This window comes from Vipera berus (genome assembly GCF_964194415.1).
Source record: "Vipera berus genome assembly, chromosome: 3".
Lineage (NCBI taxonomy): Eukaryota > Metazoa > Chordata > Lepidosauria > Squamata > Viperidae > Vipera > Vipera berus.
In genome coordinates this window covers 73,982,513-74,003,659 of record NC_138204.1, presented here as the reverse complement: position 1 = coordinate 74,003,659, position 21,147 = coordinate 73,982,513, and the positions used below count along the sequence as shown (strand labels likewise).

General features: G+C 37.2%; 2 protein-coding genes across 2 annotated transcripts in view; one reads left to right on the top strand and one right to left on the bottom strand.

The window, feature by feature from the left end:
* Positions 1-519: 519 nt before the first annotated feature.
* Positions 520-8,748, bottom strand: FPGT (fucose-1-phosphate guanylyltransferase). The gene is made up of 4 exons (XM_081325370.1): positions 8,549-8,748; positions 6,087-6,254; positions 4,735-4,827; positions 520-2,635 (listed from the first exon to the last, which is right to left on the bottom strand). The coding sequence occupies exons 1-4, from the start codon at positions 8,625-8,627 to the stop codon at positions 1,191-1,193; spliced, it is 1,785 nt and encodes a 594-aa protein (XP_081181496.1). The 5' UTR covers positions 8,628-8,748; the 3' UTR covers positions 520-1,190.
* Positions 8,749-9,001: 253 nt separating this feature from the next.
* LRRIQ3 (leucine rich repeats and IQ motif containing 3) overlaps positions 9,002-21,147 on the top strand; it is a gene marked incomplete at its 3' end in the record, with an annotated part of 57,652 nt that continues 45,506 nt past the window's right edge. Inside the window, exons 1-3 of the mRNA XM_081325494.1 lie at positions 9,002-9,069; positions 15,049-15,345; positions 17,332-17,655. Coding sequence (XP_081181620.1) covers positions 15,082-15,345; positions 17,332-17,655 — 588 coding nt within the window. The 5' untranslated portion in view covers positions 9,002-9,069; positions 15,049-15,081. The remainder of the gene's footprint in view (positions 9,070-15,048; positions 15,346-17,331; positions 17,656-21,147) is intronic.

The following is a 21,147-nucleotide window of genomic DNA, read 5'->3' as shown; positions in this document are numbered from 1 at the left end:
TCCAGATCAGAGTACTGCAACATGCTGTATGTAGGGCTGCCCTTGAAGAGAATTCTATAATGCAGATTGTGGCTGTGCAGGCAGTTAATGGGATTTGTTGTTTGCCATGATACCAGTGCTCTGCACTGTACCCTGTGCTTCTGGGTACAATTCATGACTTGGAACCAGGATATTTATAACCTTTCCCATTTTCTGTCCTTCCAGATCTGGCAGAAAGGACGTTTTCTGAGTACTGTTGGCTAAGCAGTATCAGCCGGCAGGTTATATCAGCTGATCTTTTGTCAAGTCTTGAAAACTTGGGTTTTTTTATTCTTATTTTGTGCTTGAACCTGGGGTTCCAAATCGGTGATGGAGCCTATCTCCTGGTCATGTTAACTGTGTTTTTTTTTACCATTTGTATTGATATGTGTTTTACTTATTTAATTGTAAGCCACCCAGTACATATGTGAGATGGGCAGGCATATAAATTGACTAATAAACAGGCATTTTAAAATCATCTTTTTATTATTTTGACACGATCATTATACAAGATTAGGTTAAAGCTGCATATTTTAGATATAACCTTTGGAAAAGCAATCCATGATTATGTGGTAATGATAATGCCAGGATATGCCTAGAATTATTAATAATCTTTATCTTATAACTATATTAAAATATGACAGTTTTCTCAGTACCATTCATGTTCAGAATGAAACATAAACAAAATGGATGTCAGATTTACACATGAAACACAGAATAGTGTTATGAATATACATTTAAGAAATAACGTAACTTTATTTGCTTGTTTGTAATGAACAAACCTGAAAAATAAGAATGTTGTCAGAAATAACTTTTTCTATGTAAAAAGTTTTAAGTAGTTTTCAATCAAATACCTAATTAATAACTTTTATTTCCCACTTGAATTAATAAAAACCCTGAGAATGTAATATGAAGCAACGAAAATTCCCTCCTTTGTGTTTTTATAGATTTCAAAATATTTCATTAATGTTTTCATCAAACGAATAGTTTATCTGCATTTTTTGCATTATTAACGTTATGCTACAATAACAGTCTTAATGCAGTTTCATTATTTCTACTTCAATGAAACACAAAAATATGCATAGTGCTTGCTTCTGGGGTTTGGAAACCTTGAAAGCAATTAGCCCTCATTGAATTAAAATATGGGGGAAAGTACCATTTTTCAGCCATTTCTATTTAATAGATTTCTCTTTCAGTTTCTGCAGATTGATTTCTTCATAAAGTTGCTGCCGGAATTTCAGCATATCTTCAACATCTTTGTAGCAAAGCATTTGTTCAATAGACAACAGTTTAAAACTATCTAAATTAAATGGGGACTTATTTTGCACTGAGTTTAAAATCCCTAATGACACTTTCGCCGAATCACTTAAATAAGAGCAGACGGGGAAGATTCGAATAGTCCACAAACTCAGACATGTTTTGTCCCCTGAAAAGAGCTCTTCTGAAATTTTCAAGCCCCAAATCTCTAAGCATTGTTTAAGACTAATGCCAAAAATAGTTAGTAGGTGTATATCTGCAAGATTTGCCACATTCTTTTTCAAGTTATCTTCTATGCCCAACACCATGCTCACATACTTTAATTCTCCATCAATTCTTATGCTCAGGGTTGTCATAAAAGTATTTGGTGGTATATCTGCTTCTGTTTCAATGGAACAGCCACTGATGATACTGTTTGTTCCTACTGAAACCTTGGAATCCAATCTAGAATATTCAATTAGTGAACCAGGTGCAACAAAACACTTTAAACTAAGCACACTGTGAATGATACATGGCGATTTATCCAACTCTTCTGCCACGTTTGAACAGATGCTAAAAATATTTGGCAGCAGACCCAACTCCAATTTCATTTTTCTATCAGAAGTGTAATGAAACAAACACTCACAAGTAGTTCCAATATGATGGAATTTGGAATTATTTAGGAGTATAACATTGAGAGGCAAACCTTTTAGTATGTTAAACATCTTCTCCCTTATTTCTATTAGACCTGATTCTTTTGTGACATTTTCAACTTTTGTTGCACAATCTTTTGTTGCTCCAGACCCTAATGCCTGCAGAAAGTCACCATAGGCATCTATTTCATAGCAAAGTTTGCCTATCTGTTTATAAAATGTTAGCATCAGTTTTGCAGTGGTGCAATCAATGTAAAATAAGCTATCTGTATATACAAACTCAGATTCCATAAATGAATCCCCCAGGTCCCTAGGAGGTAATGTTTGACAATTATTCCTTTTATACACTGCTCCAGACTGATACATTTTTTCAATGCTAGGCTTATGCAGAAAAAGATTACAAGATCTGTACTCAAGTTCTTTTTCTATCAGGGGTAATGGAGGCTCCAATACAAAAACTCCATGACATGTACCAATGCTCAAACTGGAAGGATGAGCTAATGCAGTAAATCCAGGCTGATTAAACCTCAGGAGTTCTGTTGCGTCAATATTATAAAATTCAATATCGTCTGCGCATGTAATCAAAACACCTGGATTCATAGAAGCAGGAAAATCAATGTACATGGCTAATTTCAAATCAAGCATTTGGTAAATTGGATCCCCACAAGGCAAAGCTGTGAAAATTTTTCCCAGGGCACTGGCATTCGGTAAACGTTGACTATAACCACCTTTATAAAAACACAAACAATGAAGAATATTTAATATAAAGCATGTTTATATTCATATGCATCCAGATTCTAAAGAATTTTACTTGAGGTTGATTCTTTCACATTGTGTGTGTGTGTGTGTGTGTGTGTGTGTGTGTGTGTGAATTTTTTTTTAGATTGCTAACAAAGAATGAAATTAAATTATTTATTTACATGATGCATGAAAAAGATAACCCTTAGAATATTCACTATCCAAAACCCAGGATGTAATGGATTTTAGATATAAATATTACAAAGGCTAAGAACAGATTATATTGTTTTTAAAAATTGTAAAAATTTACAAAGCAAGTAAAAGCTTATATTCAAATTTTGATAGCTGCCCTCAATTTATACAATTGTTCTGAAATAATGGGATTCTTAATTATAACTTAGGTAAAGCTAAAGGTTCCCCCGCACATGCATGCTAGCCGTTTCCAACTCTAGGGGCCGGTGCTCATCTCTGTTTCAAAGCCGAAGAGCCAGCGCTTGTCCGAGGAAGTCTCCGTGGTCATGTGGCCGGCATGACTAGATGCCAAAGGTGCATGGAACGCTGTTACCTTCCCACCGTACTGGTCCCTATTTTTCTACTTGCATTTTTACATGCTTTCGAACTGCCAGGTTGGCAGAAGCTGGGACAAGTAACAGGCACTCACTCTGTTACGCGGCACTCGGGATTCGACCCGCCAAACTGTCGACCATCTGATCGACAAGCTCAGCATCCTAACCCACTGAGTCCCTATAATTATAACTTAGTTTGATATAAATGCTACTTTTAGATGTTGCATAAAGCGCAAATAGTAGAATACTGCATAATTTTAAGATACTTATTGCTTCAATTGTTTCTTAAAATTATACGATATATATAGGATTAGTCCAGTGCTGTGTAAATTCTCTTTTATTCATGAATGGACTTTCCTTTCCCCGCCCCCTTTTCTTTGCATATTCTTACCATTTGCTTTAATGAATCCCTACACCTTCTAAATCACATTTTGAAATGATGGTAAGGGGCAGCAGGAGGAGAATATAATCAGGAGTAACGTCCACACAACTTTTTAGAGGAGATTATAAGGCCCAGCCAAAAGAAAATAAACAGAGATGCACTGACCCAGAGAAGTTTCTAAATAAAATCACCTCAGTTGGACAAAGATTCTACAAAATATTTCAGCAACAGACTTTTTTAAAAAAATATGCTAAAAAATAAATCTGCAATTTACATAAAGTTGTAGGATAAAAGAGTTAATATAATTACAAAAATGGCAAAGAAATAAAAATTGTGAGGAGATTGGTATGGTCAGAGAACTGAAGTCAAAGCTTTAGAGGTTTACACTGAATTCAGAAACACATTTGTATGTAGTGCAGTTCAACTCGCACAAAGACCTGGATGGCTTCATTGTGCATGAACTGTAGTTGTTATCTTTAAATGATTATCTCACATAGAGAGCCAAATGTACAACCAGCACAAAGGCAGGACTCTTCAGATAGGTTACAGCTAACATACATATTAAACTGGTGAACTCCTGCACCCTGCAGGAACCCTCAGCTTGTACAATTCACTTGCTTGCTATAATCCTTCATTTAAAAAGGCTGTGCTCCTATCTTCAGCGTTTACATTGTGTGGAGGAAGTTACAGATTGTTTGTCTTCTTCTACTTCCAAACATCAATATAAGAAACCAAAGGATGTATGATTCATCATATTCTAATGCACAGTGACACGGGAAGGACTGCTTTCTAGTGAGTTGTAAAATCATTCTGCCAAAAATCATAAAGGCTTTCCAAATTCAACATTATCTACCAATGTCATACTTTATTCTTTCCAGCTTTACGTAAACTATAAATAACTGAATTTTTGTGGGTCATTAATACTATTATTTGTTCTACAGTCTTTCCTTTCTCTAAGGAGTTTTGAGCAGAATTTTAAAGATAATTTCAGGCCATAATTTAACCTAAATATGCTTATCTGACTTTGAGTATAATTTTGTAGTGGAAAGAAACCCAATTCATCTTCACTACTCTCTTCAGGGAAAAAACAAACAGACGTGCATCCTACATAATGTAAGGTAAGTTGATGGATAAAAATTACCAGAATGAATTAATATGATAGTGAAGGTATCCCATTTATCTCCATAATGCTCTTCTAAACACCGAAGGGCGTGAAGTGTTGATCCACCATTTCCTACAAAACATTTGTAGGAACAAAAAGAATTAACAGGATTAGTTTGCAACCAACTGATGCATCTATCTTTTGAAAGTCATGTTACTTTAAATCACACAGCACCACAAAATTTATTAAGTCAACTTGGATCATCATCATTTCTATAATGGTCACGGAAAAGACAATTCACAACTCTCTCTGTAACTCTAACATCAAACAACAGCCATGGAAATGTTACCTATTTGCCAAATCAGGCAAATAAAATGAGAAACTATTTTCTCAAGATTAGAATTAATCCATTTTATGAGAAGTCCTCTTTTCTGTTTAGATCATACTGTGAAATTTTCAAAATATTTTAAAAGTTTGGATTGAAAACTATAAAATGGAAATGTTTTATATTTTTATATTTAATTATATATTTTTAAAAATGCTGAGTAAATGCAACACAAATCATGAAGCTGATATCAAATATAGGTTCCACGTCCAGATCTCCATTTTCTCCCTAGAATGCTTTTTAAAGGAAAAGTTTTCATAAACTGAGATACTGTAAATTTCATATAAATACTATGTAAACTAGAAAGATCCTTAACAGTCTATTCAATTGACATATTATCCAAAAGAACATCCAGATCATTAATAGCAAAGGAATTTCACATTTGAATCAAAAGAAGCATAATAATAGTAATTGAACATATTTTAGAAAGTTTAATTAATATAATTTGGCTTCTAATGACATTCTGGAAATCTTTCAGTAAAAGATACAGCTGTCATAATATGCACCAGAAGGAGAACCTTTTTATCTGTCTGAAAATTAATCAAATTGTACTGAACATTTAACCACAAACTGTCTTCAGTTTCTGTTCATCAGATGATTGAAAAATTAAACTTAACAAACTTGAGGCAGAAGCAAGCTAATAATTTTTTAAATTCCATGGATTTTAATGAAACAGAAGTACTTAATTTAGTTTGAATGATGGCAGCCTTTCCCACAGCCATCACGTAGAAGTTCAACACAGTCATAATGGTGAGAGAGAGCATCATGAATAGATGTCTGCAGCAAACTGAGATTATATTATGACCTGACAGTGCAAATTCTGCTCTTTTAGATTTCTATTCCAATTTCCGGCATAAATTCCATCGTTTCTTTTGCTCATCCTTCCTGTGAATGCTCTGGCCCCATTGCTGGAAGGACTGTGTAATGTTTTTAATGTATCTATGGGTATATATGTTTTGTTTTATTTTGATAACATTATTAACTTTCTCTAAATTGCAGAACCTACCAATTTTTGGTCCAGGAGGATCAGCAAAAACATGATAATCCACACCCAGGGGCAATTCTTTTCTTTTCAGCTTTTCTGATAATTGTTTTTGATAAGCTATTTCTTGCTTTTTATCAACTGCTGTTATTACAACAACATCCCAAAACTCTCCAGTCTGCACAGTTTTACCTGATTGGAAAAAGGAAATGTCATTACAAGGGATATAATTACCAAACTGATTTAAAATATTCTTACCACAAACAAGATTCTAAAATCTTGAATTGGGATTCCTATTCCTTACTTCAGTTGGCCTCAACTAATATTCCTCTAACACCACCATAACCTACCTACAACTTATTTACACTGCAGTTAGCTACTAAAGTTCAGCCATTTTCTTCTTCTTTGGGTTCAGATTCACCTGATTCTAATGTATAATTGTCCATTACTGCTTTCCTTCATGCTGCCTAAAGTGCCAATGAAAGAGGTGCATGTATTGAAAATGATTTGGAAAAGGCACTTTGGAACGTGTAGGAACATGAATGTAGCAGTTCTTTAATGATTAAATTATTAAAGTAGCTGTATCTTTTCTGTGGCTCTATTAAAATGTGTTCTGTTTGCATTTCTGTGCATTCCAAAGCAGTCTTCTAAATCATTTTGAAAGCATGCAGTCTTAATCTCAGCCTTATTATTTTTTTTTATCAAACATTGTTTTCCTGATTGCTCTTTTCACAAAATTGCATTTACTGGACATAAGAAAGTCCATGTTATGTGAGCCTGCAAAAGTGCTTAGCCATTCAAAAAGAAGTGTTTTATATGCACTCCAACATATTGAAAAATGTGTCCTTTAAATGCTTTTTCCAATGCTGTACAAAACCTATGCTTGAGGAGCAAGGGTTTGACAGTTTTCAAAGTGAATGTGGTTGAAAGGAAAACAAAAATATCTGGTGTTCACTGGAACAATTCTGCAAGTTTTGCAGTCCCCTACTTTGCACAGAACTAAAATGCTTTTATTCCATGTACAAATTTTCCAGTCTACCTATTGGTCAGATATGCTTAGCTTTGTCAAGATCAGAACACTGTTATTTTCTACAGTGAATGACAACTGATGTGCTCATTCCTTTACTAAGAACCAATACAATTTATATATGAATGGAACTATAAATTTTATGTCAACTACTTGCCACTACATAAAGAAAAAGAACTTTAAATTCATTTATTATAAAGCCTCATCAGAAATAGAAGCAGGTTCATTCATCATACTAAATTGTAACAGTTTGATTTTGGCTTAGCAGCCAACAGCACTTTATTCAAGAGGCCATGGTTAAGTAAACTATGGTTTAGTGTGACAGCAAATCCATAAAACTTATACTGAAAAGTTTGAATAAAAGGGTATCTCCGTAGTCTACAATGGTTGTTATAAAACTTCATTATATGCTATATATTTGCCTCTCAAATGAGCAATAAGTCCTCCTACTCTTGCTTCAGATTTTCAGTCCTTCCCACTGATAACAATTGCACATTCTTCTTCAGCATCAATTGAAGAAAACTTTCTATCCAAATGAGAGAATCTAACGTTATTGGGGATACCAACATACCAAACATCCTCCCTCAGTTGTAAGGAGATGAAATAAAAAATGTCACACATTTTCTGTTGCCTCATGAACACTTTGAAACCCAAGGCTAAGGCAGGGGAAATAGCAACCATTCGTCTGTAAGTGTGCCTGCCAACCTTTTCAACATAATTGATAAGGTTTGGACAACATTAGCGGTACACTTCCCTTCTCCAATTCTTTACAATCCGGATGTACAATTTGTGCCATTTTTCCACAGGGCACTAAAATCCTCCACCAAGAGCAGGCAACCAAAGGGTGCCACGCCTGAGGCGCTGAGTGTGTGCTCCAGAGGCAGTCTCACAAAGCCTCATCAGAAACATAAGCAGGTTCAGAGTTATCATGTTAAATTGTAGCCGAGGTTGTTGATTTTGGCTCAGCAGGTTGACTTCATCTAGCCAACAGCACTTTATTCAAGAAGCCATGGTTAAGTGAACTGTGGTTGAGTGCAGGGGTCTTCAAACTTGGCCCTTTTACGACTTGTGGACTTCAACTCCCAGAATTCCTCAGCCAGCTTGCCTGGCTGAGGAATTCTGGGAGTTGAAGTCCACAATTCATTAAAAAGGCCAAGTTTGAAGACCCTTGGTTTAGTGTGACTGCAAATCCTTAAAGACTGCCAGGCAATCTGATAGCAAAGGCCTTCTGACTTACTACCGGCATTTTAAGCCAGTGTTAAAAAAATTCTCACCCACTGAACTGATTGGGGGGTGGGGGATGGGGAGAGGGGGACACAGATTGCGAAAGCTGCTTTCTACACGAGCAATTACAAGGGCGTCCCTATTCTCGGAGCCGTCCTTCCGGCTAGCCATCCAAAGAAGGCACTGCCCAGGCCCCAAACCACGACAGCCTTTGCTGCAGCCCCCAGGCAGCCACCTCTCAACTCAGCGAACTTCTCCAGTCTCTTCCGCGTAGCTCGCCGACGCCGCGTCTCCGCCTCGCCCGCCAGCGACATCCCGGGGTCGCCCGCCGCCTCAATCTCTCTCGCGCTTCCGCCCCGAGCTAGACGACGCCACCGCCTCTTCCTTAACGGGGACGGGCAGAGCAGGCCTTGGTCTAGCGCAGGGGTAGGCAACCTCGGCTCTTTTATGACTCCTGGACTTCAACTCCCAGAATTCCTGAGTCAGCATATCTGACTCAGGAATTCTGGGAGTTGAAGTCCAGGAATCATAAAAGAGCCGAGGTTGCCTATCCCTGGTCTAGCGGAAGAGGCCGGTTGCTTGGCAACCGACAGGCGTCTCTTGAGTCTGGCTCCCGCTTTCCGTCCCGGGAAGGCGGGCGGACGGGACCGCTTGGGATGGGAGGGAGTCGGTGAATGAGAGAGGAGCAGTGAGGAAAAGAGCTGGAAGGAGGGTAAGGGAGGAGAGATCCCGAGGTTGAGGATCCCAACTGGATGAGTTACGTGTCCGGAGTTGTTCAGAGACAGCCTTTGGCTGCTTCTGACCTGCAGAGCTTGGGAAGAACTAAGAGGGAGGGAAGCTTTTAATCCGGAAATCTTAACTGTCTCTACCTAAAACTAAATACCTTTTATTAAGAGAGCAGCTTGTAACGGAAATTAAGGTTGCTACCTTTTTGGGTGTGTGTGTGTGTGTGTGTGTGTGTGTGTGATCTCTCCCAGAGAAGAATATGGACATTAAGGAGCGATTCCCCCAGTCTCGTAGTACCCAGCGAATTTAATTCTATCAGCTGCCTTGCCCTGAAAAAGTTGTGGTAGGAGCAAAAATTGCTCTTTTTTACAGGCTCCTTTCTACTTTTGGTTTCTCTGTGTGTCTGTTTCTGTGTCTCTGTGTGTGTGCTGTTGGGCTTAATCTTGCTTCCATTGCTTGTGGTCAGATCAGGTGATGCACATAACCCTGAAAAAGGAACAGATTTTTCTTAAAAGTGCATTCTTAGGAGCCCTTGAGGGTCCCCCCCCAAGGATTAGTAAAATCAAAATTACTGTATTTTGGCAGTTATGTTGAACTCTCATCAGATAATCTTGAGGCACTGTAGGGTCAGTGAATGTGTCAATTTTAATTTTTAATTTGGTAGGTATTGATAAACATAGCCCATAAAAACAAAAGCTCTTTGTGGGGTTCTCCATATTTTTTTAAACTGGGAAGAGATTCTGAGAGGAAAAAAAATTAAGAATGCTCTACTGCAAATCATGAACTAATTATACAGGCTGAATTAATTTAGGCTAATATGTGAGAAGTACAGCCAAAGATTAGAGGATTTGTGTGCAAACAAAGATACCAGCAACTATGGCTTGTCCATTTGTTCTGCTGGCAAGATCTTGTAGCCTACTCCTAATATCCAGTTAATTTAATTAGGTTTATGTCTATGGAGATTCTCAATCATCCTGGACATGGTTGTCTCAAAGGTTTTTTCCCCCGAAAGGCAACAGGACATTCTTGGTTTTTTCTATTGAAAACATTTCACTTCTCATCCAAGACATTTCTGAAGAACTTAAGGAATTTCTTGAATTAGAAGCAAAAAGTTTTCAAAGGAAAAAAACCCAAGAAAATCCAGTTGCCTTTTGAAAAAAACAAACCTTTGGGTTTACTATGATAAGGCTACCATATCTGGGCAACTAAACCCAGATGTCTGCTAATGGAAACCAAATACTGAATACTGTATATACTGAAAGTTCTCTTAGCTGCTATCTAGAAGTTGCCTATATGAGCATAAGGTTCACAAGATAGAGCCGAAGCAAATTCTCCCAAGTTAAAGAAAAATGAAACATTCCTCATATTGTACTGATGATATAACTGCACAAAAGTATTTATATGCATATGTGTACCAACTGTCTTAAAGGTTCACGATCAGTGGTATATACTTCACTAAAAAAATGTCTAGTTCAATCCTAGGATTATAGAGGGAAATAAAACACTTGCTGAATGATCATGCCAATTCTTTCCAGAGCTGAAGGGAGTGGCTGTGTAAAGAAATATTTTTTCTTTATAGAGTTAAGATTTGAACAGCTTATATTATTTTTATGTTTGATCATAGAAATAGGTAATAGAAATATGTTTGGAGACAGTCCTAATAATGCAAAACAAAACAGTGCTTCCTTCTCAGAAACTAGGAGAATGACCCAGATGGGCCTCAATTCTTACAATCCTTGTGTTAAAAACAATCAAATAGCCTTCGTTTAAAATACAGTAGAGGTGATTATATTTTCTGAGCCTCCAGCCAAAATCATATTAGTCCACAAATATATTCATTTATTTATCATTATTTCTTTAAATTCACAAAATAAATATAGTATTTGCTGTGTTTGTGGCTTGAGGTAAAAAGTTTTTTTTCCATTTGTCATTGTCAGTTGAGCCACTACTAACTGATTTATCAGTTTTTCCACAGACATAATCTTTTACCAACAAAATTAAGTTTTTATGCTCTTCTCTGAAGAGTCAAATATGACCAAGAAGTACATTCTGCTTAGGCTTCTTGTTCTTCAAATGGGGTAATCTGTTATACTTACCGGTATGTTTAATACTGGGGTTGCAAAGCAAATGTATCAGTTAATTTCAGTTGAATAAACTTTACAGTTGTAGAGGTCTTTTTGTCTCTACTGGTGGACCTTAGTTGTAATTTTGACTAGGTATGCAAGTCTCAATAGCATTAAGGAAAAATTATTGATGTAAGATTATTGATATGTGAAAATTTTATTTCCTATACCATGGCCCATTTTAAGATTCTTGACAGATACCTTTACTCTCTTTTTAATTTTAAGAGCTCATGCCTAGTCTCCCAGAGATTATAAAGGTGCAAAGTGCAAATGAAAGAAAACGAAGCAGTGGTGCCCTTTGATATGGTTTTACCATGCACAAATCTTGCAATAAAAGTAGTCTTATGAATAAGGCAGAATTCTCTTTAAGGAATTGCCTGAAATTCATCTTGGTGATAACAAAATGACTATTTTATGTGTCCCTTAAAGTAATGTTGTACTGAGTGGTTTCCTTGCCTTTAAATACTGTATAGAAATATGTTTTTGAAGTTTTGTTGTTAATTCTGTAAATATTAAATTGACATCCCTTTAAACCATGACTAAGCATATTGACATGAGGTGAATGGAGCCATAAAAATTAAAGTACAGTCTCATTTAATTTTATGACTTACTCAGTTAAGACTACATAAATTACTTCTGTAGTGATCTCCTGTGACCCAAGTGAGATTTTAATTTTGCAAAGTTAGAAAATATTACATCTTAAAATATTCTTCAACAATTGTGCAAGATTGCTGCATTGAAACTACTGTTTAGGACTAGAATAGACTGTAGGACCAAAAGAGTACTCTCCATACTACTTCCATATGGTTTTTTCCAATAAACGTGTTGACTTAGAAATGTGCATAGAAATGCACTTTTTATAGAGAAGTTGCTTCCAGTGTTACTAGCTATTGAGAGAACAGAAATAAAGAGGAAAGGCCCTTGGATTTAATATGCATAATTTCAACTCTAATCTAACTCTGTTTAACCATCATTGTTTTGAGAAACTTCATTTAGAATCATGTTACAGTTCTATTCACTATAATCTCTCTGCATGAAACCATTCGATTTTACCTTGCACAAAATCCCCATTTGAAATTTGCTACAGCTGAGGAATTAAGACATGTTGCTAGCCCAATTCACACTTGTTCCTATTCTTCTATCATGAATTCATGCAGTTGTGTTGCTGGGAACAAACAGATGCTAAACCAATCATCAAGTGATGCATGGAGGCTGTGAATTCTAGATTAAGTTCTACTAATTTTACTTGTTACTTGGTAATATTGGTTCTGGTTGTTACTCTGGCCAGCTGTTGGCTGATGACTTGGGGAGCCGTCTGGTACCAGCCCTGCTCAGGTACCAAGTAGGTGGAAATCATAGGCAGATGGGCTTTACCCAGCTTCTGCCAATGTCAGGTACAACTGTGCTTGAACCAGGACATCCTGATTACAGTAGATCACCCCCTGATTTACCACCTGGCTGGACAATTACAGTGAGCTTTGTGTAGGGCTGCTTTGGGAAACAACTCAAGCTACAGCTTATACAAAAACGTGGCAGCAAGACAGTTCCGGTATAGAGTAACACATGCTTCAATCACTGCAGTAATTGCCAGTAGGTTTCTAGACTAGTTCAAAATGTTGGACATTACTTTTAAAGCCTTATATGGTACAGCATTAGAATATATCAGCCATATCTTGACTGGATCGAATCTACCTGTTTGATCCAATCCCCTGTGAATCTGTACATAGTCCTTTCCAGTTGTGAGATTTATGAAACATGGACTACAGAGTTCATGTTCAGCCCTTTCCAATCCATTAGATTTGTGGAACGTGGAGTAGATATGATCAGGCTTTCTCTCAAGCAGCCATAGTTTATAGAATTTCTTCCTGCAGTCTAGTATATAAATAGTATATATATATAAATATATTAAATAGTATATATGAGCCTTGATGGAGCAGTGGGCTAATGCCTCCTTAAGTAACACCAGCTGCCTGCAATTAGTGCAGGTTCGAGTCCCACCAGGCTCAAGGTTGACTCAGCCTTCCATCCTTCCGAGGTAGGTAAAATGAGGACCCAGATTGTTGGGGGAAATAAGCTGACTTTGTAAAAATGCCGCTTGGTGGGGGGCGAAAGCCCTAATAAGCAGGCATATACATAGAATGAAGACTATTGCTAAGCACATTAATTTGTGCTTCTTAGATTGTAAGCCGCCCTGAGTCTTCGGAGAAGGGCGGGATATAAATGGGATTTTTTTAAAAAAAGCTACGCCTCTATTGTTTCAGTGCTTCTTAGATCTGGTCAACACCAGTTGTGGTTTGACAGAATCAGAGACTATTGGTTTATAGGGAAAAATCAGGGCTTAGGAAGTTTGCTGGAACAGTGATGATTCATGAAGGTTTCCATGATTCTTGCCTTAGAAGTCCTAGCTGTAAAGACTTGTCCTTGGGATTTTACATGATTCAACTTTGGATTCTCTTTCTTTGTTGTTTGCTGCTACTCTAAACATTGTCTGCTCAGGAGTCTGCTTATGCATGTATGAAATTTAGACTGAATTTATGACTTCGGGTTAAGCCTGACATTTATTTGCAACTTTAGGTGTTGCTGTTCTTAAAGCTAGGACATCCTGAAAATCTCAGATTTTCAAAGTTTAAATATGTGATACTGAATGCTGGTGATTTATTTATTTATTAGATTTATATACCCCCTTTTTTTCAAGAGCTCAAAATAGTAGGCAAAACACGCCCTCTTCTGTAATGGGAATGATTCAAGAGTTACTCAGTCAGCCTCTGAGGCTGATAGAGGACTAAAACCTCTAAAAAAATGGAGGTTTTCCTGGTGTCGGTTCAGTTTTATTCTTGTAAAGATTTATAGCTTAAATTTACAAAATTCAGGAATAATAGAGACTGTAATTCAGTACCAACCCTTTGGGCATTTAGAAAAGACATTACATCTAGCTACTTTGGCAGTTCTTGGACTGATTTGAGAGGTGGGACTCCCCTCAGCAGTAAGTGATAGTTTATCTCTTTTCAGTATCTTCAATATCTTATTCCTTGACATAGTAAGATTTAAAATACATTATTGTGTGTTACTATTGTCAAATCTATTTACTGAATTGGAGTGTATACTATTTACAGCTGGTTGCGATTGAAGTGACACATAAGGCTCGTTAATGAATAACTAAAAACAAACACAAAAATAAATGGAATGAGTAAAAAAAAATACAATTCTTTAAATAAGCATTTTGAAGTCATGGATGGTTGACTCATCTTTATAGATTGCAGTTCATTTATCAATCAAATCCCTATCCCTTGAAACCCTCTGCCATTTTATGTTATAAAACAATTTTATAAAATTTTATCATTTATAAATGTGTTCATTTTCAGGACTTACAAAGCTTTAAAATGAATTCTTTTGGAAATGGCTTTTAATTCATGTGTTTTATTGATCACAAGGCTAACTGTTTCATCCCTAAATTATCCTAAAGTTCTGGCAATACAATTTTTATTGGCTGAATTATACAATTTTAAAAATATCATTATATTATATTACTGTTTTTGTTTGTTGTTTTTGGTGGACTTGACTCAAGAAGGAAATCTGTCATATAATAAAACAATAATTTGCAATTGAAAATATTTCTATACTCTATTGTGTGTGAAGTATGAAGTGCTTTGTTTATCTGATAAAATGTAAAATGGCATTTCCTCTCCCCCCCCCAGATGCTTACATGTTCTTAAATGTTCTCTTAAATATGTTTTCTTCTTCCTAGCTTCCCTGTTATAGCTGGTCTTTTTATAAAGCAAGGTGAACTGTATGGAGCAGTTAGATATTTACTTTATGTACTTGAAGTTTTTTTTAAAAGGAAAGTTGAATAAATGTAACATACTGTGTAATCCTTTCTCTCCTTTAGATTTCTCATGGATAAACCATAAAAGAGATAACTATGGAGGAGGAATTTTTAGAATACCTTGTCTGTGTTTCTGAAAAACTACTACTTGAATATGGCCAAACTGCTGATGAAAGAGATACAAAGAAACTGAGAAATCTTGTTATGGTTAGACTGCATGCACAGTATCTATATGATCTGCGAAGCATGCCATATTGTGTTTCACTCAAAATATGTGATTTGTCTTGTAATTTCCTTACCAATATTGATGCACTTGAATATTGCATTAATTTAATTAAATTGGATCTCCATAATAATCAGGTGAGTAGTAATGGCTTTAAAAAGGTAATTTTTGAAATACTCGAATCTTTACCAATAGAAGAGAGCTCCTAATATTTGCATCAAGCTAGGTGTGTCTTATTATTATGGAGTTTTCCAGTGAAACTGCACATGGATTCTTTAATCAGTTATGATTCTTTTGGTCGTTCGAGCTGTTTATTGAATAACTAACCTAATGAACACCTTTGGAAATATATATGTTTCTTGGATGAAAACTAAAATATGTGTAATATCTCCTCTGAAATTTCAGTGATCCTTTCTATGTGGTAGCCATGGGTTACAGGAAACCAAGGTTTTTATTTCATTGGGAGGGCATTCAAAGATGGGGGCAATCAGTCAGATTCCTTTCGGTATTTAATTTTTTTTATTTCTAGACTTAATATTGATAAAATTAATCTGCTGAAGCACCATAAAGGCTTCAAAAATGTTTGAAGCTAATAGCCCTACTTCAAATGGCAATAGTCTCTTAGCAGCCTGAAAAATAGCTGATCAAGAGTCTTCTGCCTTGTTTCATGTCTTGTTATAGTTTTCCCTTGTTTTTCTTGCATATTTTTGGGAAGGAGGGAATCTGACTTTTTTTTTTAACATTCAGTTAAAATGCTCACGTTTACAGACTCAGGATGAGGATATCAGGTTCTGTCCCTCTATGTTATATGAATAGAGAATCCTAATCATGCCTTTGAACATGTATGTAACTGGTCCAGGCTTTTGCCTTTAAAATTTTAGATAGTGGCATTTTTGTCATCATTTTGTTTGTTGATATTTCCTTTACTTTGTAATACGTACACTATGTCTGTAAAGAAGCAAATTCATAATCTAAAATTTGTACAGCACAGAATTATTGTATAGACCATGTACAATTTATGCTATAACTTCTATAAAATAAGTGCCATATTAAAAGTATCTTAGAAGTTTCTGTAGATAAAAATGTCTCTAGGTAGAGCTGGTTATATTAATTCAACCCCCTTGTTTTTAAGTTTTCTAAATCTGGGGAGTTAATAATTTCTAATAACTAAACCTTTTAATGCTCCTTCAAAATGCTACAGGAAAATTTTATAATTTTGGGAAGGTTTTTAGATCATTCTGATTCTAAAATTCAAGTACATCTGGAGATCATCCGAATGTACCTGAGAATTCATTGCCTCACTTCTGGTATTCTTCCATTCCCTTTAACTGATGCATTAGTTACCGCACTATCAATTTTTATAGGCATTATCAACTCACTGATATTTTGGTGATTTCCCCTCTTCCTTTTTTCCCATTGACCTTGGCAACTTTAAGTTGCATCAACTTCAACTCTCAGAATTCCCCAGCCAGTATATATCATAATGTTGTCAATGTTGAGAAACAATATATTGGTTGACATTGACTGGCCTTTTCCTCTTTTTTTACTTGAAAAGGCAAGCTTTGGTAGTACTAAATTGTAATTATGGACCAGATTTGATGGTTGTGCTTTTTGAAGAATTATATACAGGTAGTCCTCGGCTTATGACCACAATTGGGCCCAAGATTTCTGCTGTTAAGTGAGACATTTGTTCCGTGAGTTTCCCCCCAGTTTATGACCTTTCTTGACACAGTTGTTAAGTGAATCCCTGCAGTTGATAAGTTAGTAACCCGGTTGTTAAATGAATCTGACTTCCCCATTGATTTTGCTTGCCAAAAGATTGCAAAAGGTCATTATACAACCTTTGGGACAAAGCAATAGTCATAAGAATGAACCAATTGCCAGGCATCTGAATTTTGATCACATGATCACATCATCATGGGGACTATGATCACTACAAAGGTTGTAACTTTTGAAAAGTGCTCATCAGTTACTTTTTCCAGTGCCTTTGTAACTTGGAACGGTCACTAAACGAACAGTTGTAAGTCAAGGACTACCTGTACTCTTCAAGGGCGGTAATATACTTATTAAATCGTTTTTTCATTTTTATCCCCTTTTAAAATTGTTTTTCACTCCTATTTCAGCTAGAATTACTGCCTAGTCCAATGTTTTGGAGATACATGAAGAATTTACAATTATTATATCTACATGATAATGGAATTTCAACACTGGAAGATGTGCATTCATTATCTTTTTGCCCCAATCTTATTGCACTCACTTTATATAATACTCCACTGTGCTTGAAAATTGCCTATAGGCACATTGTTGTTAACAGCATTTTTTCACTCAAGGCACTAGACTACTATGTCATTTCTGATGAAGAAATAACCGAAGGTTGGAGACTAACTGAAAAATACAGACCATTTACTCTGGACTTTTTTGTTGACTATTACCCTCTTTCTGGAAAGGTAAACACAAAGTAATTTAATGTTATTAGCATGTTACTATGTATGCCTTCCTAGGAACACTAAGTTTCAAATATATTCTCAGTTTGAAAGCATGCAAATACGAGTAGTTAAATAGGTACCACTTCCGTGGAAAGGTAACAATGTTCCATGCACTTTGGCATATAGTCATGCCAGCCACATGACCACAGAAACAACAGTACTGACTCCCTCAGTTAGGCAGTGGAGATGAGCACCGCCCCCTACACTGGGACACGATTGGGCAGAGGAAACCTTTACCTTTATATTCTAACAATCTGTCTCCTTTATCTTTGTTCAAGCCAGAACGTTTCCATTTAGAATTCAGTGTGGGAAACATTCTGCCTCTCAAGAGACAAGTCCTGCAAATACATTTATGAAATATTTGCTTCTCTCAGGAAAAAATATGAGTCTCAATATGAGCATTAATTGTGGAAAGTGATCGTAACTCTCTGTGAGTTGCTTTTAGCATAGTCTCAATATCGATAACTATACAGAAGTGCATGGTATTGAATTTATTTATTTTATTTTATTTATTTTATTACATTTATATACCGCCCTTTCCCGAAGGACTCAGGGCGGTTTACAGGGTAATTAAAAAACCAAGGTACAAAAGTTAAAAACAAATTTAAAAAAATTATATTTGTCCCTGCATAAATAAAACCCCAGTTAAAATAAAATTAATCCTCAGCCTGGGCCAGAGAGCTCGAAGAGCCAGGTCTTCCAGCCCCGGCGGAATGAACGGAGGTCGGGGGCAGTCCTCAGCTCCACTGGCAGCTGGTTCCAAAGGGCAGGCGCCCCCACTGAGAAGGCCCTATCCCTGGGTGTTACCCGCCGGCAATCTCTTACCGGTGGCACCCTGAGAAGACCCTCCCTGTGGGAGCGCACTGGACGAAGGGAGCTTGATGCCGGCAGCAGGTGTTCCCTCAGATATCCCGGACCCAAGCCATTTAGGGCTTTATAGGTCATCACCAGCACCTTGAATCTCACCCGGAGGGCAACCGGAAGCCAATGCAGCTCGCGGAGTAGAGGTGTTACATGGGAGTATCGGGAAACCCCCATCACAACTCGCGCGGCCGCATTCTGCACCAGCTGAAGCCTCCGAGTGGTCCTCAAGGGCAGCCCCATGTAGAGAGCGTTGCAGTAGTCTAAACGGGAGGTCACGAGCGCATGAGTGACTGTGCGTAGGGCATCTCGGTCCAGATAGGGTCGCAACTGGCGCACCAGGCGAACCTGGGCAAAAGCCCCCCTGGTCACGGCTCCTATATGGTCTTCAAAATTGAGTCGTGAATCCAGGAGGACGCCCACGTTGCGAGCCCTATCAACGGGGGGTAACACCTCACCCCCCATCGTTAGAGATGGAATAGTCTGGTTGACCCGAGATGCCGATATGCACAGCCACTCAGTCTTGGCGGGATTGAGACGAAGCCTGTTTCTCCCCATCCAGACCTGGACCGCCTCCAGGCACCGGGACATCACGGCGAGGGCATCGCTGGGTTGGTTCGGGGTGGAAAGAAAAAGTTGGGTATCATCATCGTACTGATGATACCCCACCCCGAAACCACAAATGATCTCACCCAGCGGCTTCATATAGATGTTGAACAGGAGGGGCGAGAGAACCGACCCCTGAGGAACTCCACAAATGAGAATTTGTTGGGAACCAGCTCTGTTTATAGGATTTTTTTTTCCAGAATAGAGAGAGGAGGTGCTGAGTGTTGATTTCCTGCCATTTCCAAAGTGTCTTCCATTTTGGCTTGCAGATCTCCAGGGCAGCTTGGCAGGCTGAGCATGACTGCTTTTAGTGGAGTCTACAAATTGGTCAAAATAGGAGCTGGTGAAGGGATCGGCTTCTCAAAAAACTAAGGAGAAGATAAGGCGCACCTGTTGATGGCTTCATACCAGTGGTGAGATTCAGCCAGTTCACACCGGTTCGGCAGAACCAGAAGCTAAATTTTGCTGAGTTTGGAGAACTGGCTGAATGCACACTGCTTTGAAGGCCTGGAGGAAGCCTCCCAGGCCTAGAAAGGCCTGCTGGAAGTGCGTGGATGCCACTTCCGGAAGTCCGTTCTAAGCCTCAGAGGCCCAGGCCAGCATCCATGCAGAGAACCGGTTGTTATGATATTTGAATCCCACCACTGCTTCATACATATTCTCCCTGCGAAGAGGTTGCAAAATGGCACTCTCCAGTGAGTTTGAGGGCCAGGCAAATATTCCATCTTGCCTAAGCCATGCTCAGTGCACCTTAAAGAGACGTTGTGTTTGCATACTTCCTCAATTACTTTAGGAGAAACTACTTACTACTAATTTCTTTGAAGTAAAGAAGCTTCCAAAACCTAAGTTCTATACTGGGAGAGTTTTCTTTCCTACTGGATGAAAGAAGCTCTGAGTAAGTTTAAGAATTAACAAGAGAAGCTTTGATTTTTTGGAAAACAGCAAAAGTGGGATTAGAATGTTTATTTTGGAAAGTTAATAAGATAGATGGAACTGAGAAAACATTTCCTGTGGGATGTTCAAAAATTAATAAAATTGTATATGAAATTTTTGAAATTAAAGATAATCCTCCAGTGGGAAAATTCATGAAAGGAAAACAAACGGATGGCAAGAGGGGACTGGCTACAGAAAGTACAAAGAATTACTCTTAAAGAAGAACAGACTATTAGTACAATGCACTGCGCTATTAAACTAGAGGAAATTAAGGCTTTTTGTGACCAATTTATTCTGCGCTTACTTACAGCACAGGATATAGAAAACAACAGAGCATTTGTTGGATTAAACAGACTGATTTGAAGGTGGATTTGGAGTCTGAAAAAAACTGGATTGTAAAAGAGAAAAGTCTGAAAGTTAATTTTTAAAATGCCAGAATATGAGTTATGTGCAAAACGATGTCACAGTGGATTTATGAATGAAAACAATTTTAATAATGAAAAGGGGCATAAAAACAAGAAATTAGAAGAGTGATTTGGAAAAGCAATATATGGAAGATGGGGTACAAATAAACAAATAAAGAATAAACCAAGGAAATTCTTTCTGAGAAGAGAGAAAGAGAAACTGCTCAAGCTCTTCCAGGAAGGATACAGCGAAATTGAAGAAATCAACTTGTGGGACATTACTTAATGGGACTAAAGATCCTGCTTTTTAAAAATGAAAAAAAATATATATAATGTGAATTTGTTTAATAAGTTAAAATGTATATGTTGCAGTTTCTGGTAGCTGTTAACCGGATTTCTTTTTCTCCAGGATTCTATGACAAGGCTTTAAAGATTTCAGCGTAAATAGGGAGAGATTAAATGATGCATGATGAAGAGATTTTTTAAAAAAAATAATAATGAAGTGCTAGAGAAGGTCTTAAGTTAGCCAAATTGTTTATACTTGTCTGGGGGGGGAGAGAATAATCTTTTTATATGTCTTTTTTATTTTTTTCACTTTTGTTCTTTTGTTTACTGTATATTTTTCTTAGTTTATCTTACTCTATATTTC